The 7596-nt window shown below is 48.6% G+C and overlaps 1 protein-coding gene across 3 annotated transcripts in view; it reads left to right on the forward strand.

Moving 5' to 3' along the window:
* The window catches only part of NPHP4 (nephronophthisis 4), a 138338-nt gene that overhangs the window by 85041 nt on the left and 45701 nt on the right, over positions 1-7596 (forward strand). For all 3 annotated transcript variants that reach the window (XM_010849957.1, XM_010849959.1, XM_010849958.1), the window contains exons 14-17: positions 1976-2086; positions 3342-3490; positions 3647-3838; positions 4289-4476. In XM_010849957.1, coding sequence (XP_010848259.1) covers positions 1976-2086; positions 3342-3490; positions 3647-3838; positions 4289-4476 — 640 coding nt within the window. The remainder of the gene's footprint in view (positions 1-1975; positions 2087-3341; positions 3491-3646; positions 3839-4288; positions 4477-7596) is intronic.

Below are 7596 nucleotides of genomic sequence, written 5' to 3' on the forward strand. Positions count from 1 at the left end.
GAGGATGGGCCCCCAGGGACGGCGACCAGGGTGTCCTCAGCCGCCCCCTGCCTGTCTCTGCAGCTGGTCCCAGAGCTGGCTGTCGGGGCAGTGGCTTCGGTGGTTGTTATCCATCCTCCGGTTGCCGTTGAAGGCCTGTTTCCACACTCAGAATGTGTTCTCCCTGGCAGTTACGTTTGGTGGCTGATGATCATTCAGGACTGGTTGGCCTTGGTTTTTCTCTTGAGACCCTGGGGTGTGCCCTCCCGACGTCTCTGCTAGGAGAAGGTGCTGGCTGGCTGTGGCGTCCCTGGGCAGCAGCTGGGCAGGTACCCTGAGCATCTGATGCTGGTGGGGACAGGACCTCGACCTGCAGGCCTGTCAGAGAGCAGATACCTCCTCTGGTCTGGGAGCGTGCAGCCACCCTTCAGGGATCCTGAGCTGGTTGTGGGTCTGCCCATAGCTCTGGGGTGGCTCTGGCCACGTGGTTTGAATTAGGTCAGAGCTGGTTTGTCTTCCCGATGACCTTGTCTGTCAGTACCATTCTGGACATTGACTTTCTAGAAAAGTCAAATTGTTCAGTATCCGAGGCTGGCTCAGGACAGGGCTTTAACGAGCACCATGCAGCTTGGAAACTGGATCAGAGTGGGTGTTGCATTTGCCTGAAGACACTTTCGGGGCAGCCTCCCGGCCCCTGCTGTCCTGTCCCCATATCCCCTGCAGTGTTTGGCATGGTGCCTCTGAGTGCTGGACGGCCACAGAACAGCACCGCCTGCCCCCAGAGGCCAGAGAGGCTCAGGATGGCTGCTGGGGTCAAGAGGAGCTGAGCCGACCCTACATTCCTCTCTGCCCCAAGATGCTGCCTGGGCCCCCAGGGCCCCCCACCCATTTCCTCAACACCTCTTCATGTGCTGGGTCCTTTCTGTACCAGCACCACCCGCCACGCCACCACCACAGCCACCCCTGGGCTGATGGTCACTGCTGATGGCAGATGTCCCATTTGTAACACATACTACATTATAAACAGGATTTGAGAGATGGGTCTTCAGTAGGGTCAGGGCCCTTCACCACCCCACGTCAGCCTTTCACATTGACCTTCACTCCCTGCGTATGTGTACCATCTGTGGAAGGCTGACCCCATGTTGGGTACATGCCAAGTCCTTTCCCACAGCAGCCCTGTGATTTAGCTGCTGTCAGCATCCCCCTTTTACATGTGAGGAGACTGAGGCAAAACCAAGTGAGTTAGGTGACTCGCCCACATCATGTGGCAGTCAAGTGGTGGAGTGGGGATTCCAGGGCCCACATCAGTTGCCATCATGGTCATCCCATAACGGGCAGGTTCATGTCATAGGAACACAGGTGGTTAGAATCAGAAGGGGTCATGGAGGAGTTCAGCCCGGGGATGGGGATAAAACCCAAAGAAGTTCAGAGACCAGACCTGCAGCCTGAGTGGAGAGAACCCGGCTTCCCCTCCACTTGCTTTTCCTTATTAATACTGCTGCTGCTGCTGCTAAGTCGCTTCAGTCGTGTCCGTTTCTGTGCGACCCCATAGACGGCAGCCCACCAGGCCCCGCCGTCCCTGGGATTATCTAGGCAAGAACACTGTAGTGGGTTGCCATTTTCTTCTCCAATGCATGAAAGTGAAAAGTGAAAGTGAAGACGCTCAGTCATATCCAACTCTTAGCGACCCCATGGACTGCAGCGTACCAGGCTCCTCCGTCCATGGGATTTTCCAGGCAAGAGGACTGTAGTGGGGTGCCACTGCAGTGTGGGAGAGATCGCCTAATTGCAGCTCTTGGTGATGAGAGTAGAAGCAATTAGACTCAGTGCCTGGTCCAGGGCATCTGGTGACCAGGAGATTCCAGACCTTGCTGCCTCCTGGGGCCACAACTAGAGTCCTCCTTCCCCTGGAGGGTCAGTGCTGGGAGGGCAGGAGGGGCTCTGTGAAGTTACTGGGGTGCCTTTTGTCATCTCACCCAAGCTTTCTTCCCTTCAGCTGTCACTTTCTCAGCTGGCGGCTTCCCCACCATCCCCAGCTCCCCGCCGCCGCTCGGCCAAACCCTCATCACAGCCACCTGGGAGCCCTGTGCCCTCCCTGGTCCCAGGGGTAAGTAGCCCGCCCCTTCCCCCTATCCTGTCTCCTTCCTGAGAATGGCTCCAGACTCCCAACTCGGTTGAAGTCTCTGACTTGGCTGGCTGCCCTGGGCCTTGGCGAGGTGGCCGAGGCCTTCATGGGGTGCCTGTGAAGCAGGCATAGGGATGGGGGCTGGACATTGCCTCCTTTCCAGGTTCCAGATATCTTCCACCATCTGTCTTGGTGACCAAGGGTTTGATTTGGGAGGTGTTCCTGCCACAGGGCTTGATTTCTGCGTTTGTCCTACCCGAGAAAACAAAGCGCCCTTAGACCTCTGAACACAAGAGAAAAAGAGAAGTTTCCCTGGAGATGTAACTAGAGGCTGATCCAAGCTGCCAGCTCCCCCTCCAGCGTGCTTGCCTCCCTGTCTGAGGCCAGAGACATCTGTGAAGCTCACCACCCCAGATTCCAGTGGAGCTAATGGGCCGAAATAGGCCTGTTTCCTTCCACTGGCCTTGGGGGACCCACATAGAGTTTCCTGGTTCACTTGCAAACTCAGTCTTGCCCTGGAAGTCTGTCGAAGCAAAGCAGCTCTAGTTGATTACTTACCTGAAAATCCTCATGCTGAAATGCCTTATTCCAAAATATTTCTGGGCTCATGTAGTCAGGAAGATCTTACATCTCTTCTGTTACTGGTGACCAAGTCACTTGGGGTTCCTTCTGAATGAAATGAGAAGCTGGGGAAGCCAGCTCTAGAGAGAGTATCCTGGATCCCAATAAGGTCTTCACTTAGACAGAGGTGGGAGGTGGATGCAGGTGGGTGCCTAGAGCACTGGGTGACGTGAGGACAGGGAGCATCTGTACGTGCGAGGGCTCTGTCCCACAGGCTCCCTTGCATTGCTGGAGACAGTTTCATCTTCCTGTTCCATCGACATGGTTTTAATGTTAATTTGCCCTCTCAGGCATCAGGCATCTTCCAGGCTACTGATCTGTTCATAAAATCAGTGGTTCCTTCCTTGTTGCTTTTCAACTCACATAAAATACAGGATGCCCAGGTGAATTAGAATTTCAGATAAACAATCACTTTTTAGTGTATGTCCTGGATATTGCCCAGGACATGCTTATACTAAAATTATTCACCACTTACCTGAGGTTGCAATGCAACTGAGCCTCCTGTGTTTTCATTTGCCATGTGGCAGGGGCGGTTCATCCATGAGCCCCACGTCCAGCTTCCTTGGTTACGGGTGGGGCTTCTTGGCCTCACCTGGGGCCCCACTGTGTTTGGCAGGAGTTCCCCTTGGAGGGCAGGATCTCTCACCTGGAGGCTGACCTGAGCCAGACAGCCTTAGCCCTGGGAACGTCCGCTGCTGACCACTTGCAGGAACTGCCTTTCACACCCGTGCACGCCCCGATCATTGCAGGAACCCAGACCAGGAGGTGAGGAGCAGGTCTGGGAGGGACCCCAGGCAAGCATTGTGCATCAAGACCCTGTGACTCCCTGAACAGCAGGCTTTCCCAGAGAGGTGACTGTCCGGGTCCCGCCCCTCAGTCGGCCTTCTCCTGGAGGCTGGCTCAGAGGGCCATCCGTTCCAGCTCTGGAGGGAAGCTGTCACGGGCATCCCTGGCGCTGCTGCAGTCCTCTGGCTTTCCCGAGATTCTGGACGCCAACAAGCAACCAGCTGAGGCTGTGAGTCCTACAGACCCCGTGAAGTTCAGCCCTCAGAAGGAAGAATCAGACTGTCTACAAGGCAATGAGATAGTGTTGCAATTTCTTGCCTTTGGCAGGTAAATTCTTGATTATTTCGTCTGTTACTCTGTACCTGGCTTTTGCATTTCTTGTGTTGAGGGAAAGCTTCCATATGGTTCTGACCCGGCAGAAACCTATGATCAGGTCTTAGTGATTATGGAATGCCCTGTGTCTTTGTTTCAGTCCGGCTGGGACGCACCCCCAGCCATTTCCAAATGCTATAAACTCTGCTTTACCTGGTCTCCTATGGTCCTTAGTTACAACATGGACAGCGTGTTGCCCAGTTCTTGGGTGCTGGTGTAGCCCTGAGGGCAGGGCTCTCCATCACGCCTGAAGGGGGAATGCTCAGAGGGTTCCCAGACATTACCGTGTGGCTGCTGTGGGGGTGGAGGAAGTGGTCTCTTACCTATGGTCTCCCCACAAGCGTGTGATGAAAGCCCAGTTCTCCGCCAGGATGCCTGGTTGACTCGGGGTGTTGTTGGATCCAGGGTGCCCCAGGATGAGCAGGCAGCGCCATGGCCACAGACTGTGTACTTCACCTTCCAATTCTACCGCTTCCCACCCGAGACCACGCCACGGCTGCAGCTCGTGGAGCTGGCCGATGCTGGGAAGACCAGCTCTGCCTCCCTGTCGCACATCCTCGCCCAGATCCAGAAGGATGGCTCCTTTGATGCGGGTGAGCCTAGGGGTCTGGCACACACAGAACCCAGTGCTGAGCTCTGTCTGTGAGTTTTATTATTTAAAACATGCTGAAAAATGAAAAACTTCAAACAGGTACAGAATTTGAGCAACTAGCATAATGAATAATCAGTGCTCCTGCCAATCAGCTCTGATGATTGTCAACGACATCCCACCCAGACCCCTCCCCAAACCGGGGCTATCCGAACCATATCCTAGACATATAATTTCATCTCTAGATGTTCTCTTATGTGTATCTAAAAACGTAGAGTCTTTTTAAAAAAAGCCTTTTAGCTTTAACCATTAAAAAAACTTTATTATTTATTTGAAGCATGTGGGGTCTTTGATCTTCATTGCAGCTTGCGTGCTAAGTCCTTCAGTCATGTCCCGCTCTTTGCAGTCCTGGGACTGTACCCTGCCAAGCTCCTCTGCAGCATGTGGGATCTTTGGTTGAGCAATGCAAACTCTTAGCTGTGGCTTGCAGGACCTAGTTCCCTGATCAGGGACTGAACCTGGGCCCCCTGCATTGGGAGCATGGAGTCTTAGACACTGGACCACCCGAGAAGTCCCTAGAATCTTTTTTTTTTTTGAGAAACATAAACTCAATAATATTATCCCACTCAAAAAAGAATGATGATTTAATATTAGCAAATATTTAGCCAGTGTTAACATTTCCCCAGTAATTTCATAAAAATTTTTAATAGTTTGTTCAAATCAACACCTGAGGTCCATATGTTGGGAAGCTGTGCCTCTCAAGTCTCTTTCTACCTGTAGTTGTCATCACCTTCCCATCCCTGCTTTTTCATTTTTATTTGTTTGTTGAAGTCATAGAGTTGCTGGCCCCCTAGAGCCTCCCAGAGCCTGCACTTTGGTTTCAAGGCTCAGTGGTGGCTTCTGCAGTGCTCCTCTCATCCCCGTTTCTCCTGTAAATTGGAGTGAGATCTAGATGCAAGGGCAGGTGCATGCTCTTCGTATGGGGCAAAGAGTCTTTGTCACTGGTGGTGTGTCCCCATCTCTGCTGACACCTGGTTACTTCTTATACTACTTCTAGAATACTTCTTCATTTATCAGCCAGAATGCTTCCTTAAAAAGAAACTTCTCCTCATCAACTGTTTGGTTACCTAGAGGTGCAATTCATATAGGGAAGCCAAAATAATGCATGTTTTCCCCTTTATTTGCTGATTTTCAAAGTAACCAGACAGTTACCAGTATCCTTCAAAGATGGCTCCAAAGGCTTTTTTTTTTTTTTCCTCATATCATTATGAACCAATGGATTTACACTGCAGTGTATTGGAATATACCAAATATGTTGTTGTCTTTGGCCAGTCACATGGCTCATAAGGGACAGAGCTGAGGTCTGAACCACCACTGCCTCTTGAGTAGAAAGTAACAGGTGGAGAAAGGTGTGTTAAAATGTTAAATGAAAGTAGCTTAACAATATTAACATCAGACAAAAGAGACAAGGCAAATGCATTGCTAGGAATCAAGAAACCTATTAAATAATAATCGAGAGTAATTCACTGGGAAATATGACCTTCAATCTGTGAACTTCCAACAGACAACCTCCAAATACAAAGGACTAGTTAATGGACTTTATAGGGAGAAGCTGACAAACCTATAATCATAGATTGTGATACATTTCTCTCAGTGAATTGATAGATAAAGCAAAAAAATTAATGATGATATTATAAAATACAGTTTAGAAAGATGGTATTATAAAACCTGTACAACCAATTTAGAGAACATGTTATTTTCAGGTATACTTTAAAACTTATACAAACTGATTATTCATAGATATATATATATATATCTTAGGTCACCAAGCAGGTATTGTCATATACGTAATCTAATTTTACAGCACTCTTTGACTGTCATACCTCAAGGTCAGAAATCATCATTCATTACCTTTCCCCCAGAAGGTTCCAAACTGCTGGATTTTTGCATTTTAAAATATACTTATAATTTTCCCGTAGGTCAATAAAAAAATCAATATAGAGATGGCTGTTTAAAACTGAATGAAAAAATGATATTGTACATCAAAACTAATAAGTAAAATGGCAGTTCCAGGGAAATTTGCAGCTTTAAATGCTGATATTGGAAATGAAGAAAGTATCTTTCTTAAATATTAATTTTTAATGGAGTAGCATTGCTTGACAATGTTGTTAGTTTCTACAGCACAGCAAAGCGAATCAGCCATACGTATACACATATCCCCTCTTTTTTGGATTTCCTTCCCATTTAGGTCACCGCAGAGCACTGAGCCTTCTGGGGGAAAGGCCATGAATGATTTCTGACCTTGAGGTAGGACAGTCAAACAATGTGTAAAATTAGATTAGGTATATGGCAATACCTGCTTGGTGACCTAAGATGTATACACATATCAATGAATAATCAGTTTTTATATAAGACCAATATGCCAGCAAATTTGGAAAACTCAGCAATGGCTGCAGGACTGGAAAAGGTCCATTTTCATTCCAGTCCCAAAGAAAGGCAATGCCAAAGAATGCTCAAATTATCGCACAGTTGCACTCATCTCACATGCTAGTAAAGTAATGCTCAAAATTCTCCAAGCCAGGCTTCAGCAATACGTGAACCATGAACTTCCAGATGTTTAAGCTGGTTTTAGAAAAGGCAGAGGAACCAGAGATCAAATTGCCAACATCTGCTGGATCATCAAAAAAGCAAGAGAGTTCCAGCAAAACATCTATTTCTGCTTTATTGACTATGCCAAAGCCTTTGACTGTGTGGATCACAATAAACTGTGGAAAATTCTGAAAGAGATGGGAATACCAGACCACCTGACCTGCCTCTTGAGAAACCTATATGCAGGTCAGGAAGCAACAGTTAGAACTGGACATGGAACAACTGACTGGTTCCAAATAGGAAAAGGAGTATGTCAAGGCTGTATATTGTCACCATGCTTGTTTAATTTCTATGCAGAGTACATCATGAGAAACGCTGGGCTGGAAGAAACACAAGCTGGAATCAAGATTGCCAGGAGAAATATCAATAACCTCAGATATGCAGATGATACCACCCTTATGGCAGAAAGTGAAGAGGAACTCAAAAGCCTCTTGATGAAAGTGAAAGAGTAGAGTGAAAAAGTTGGCTTCAAGTT

This window comes from Bison bison, unplaced genomic scaffold (genome assembly GCF_000754665.1).
Source record: "Bison bison bison isolate TAMUID 2011002044 unplaced genomic scaffold, Bison_UMD1.0 scf7180017864289, whole genome shotgun sequence".
Taxonomy (NCBI): Eukaryota; Metazoa; Chordata; class Mammalia; order Artiodactyla; family Bovidae; genus Bison; species Bison bison.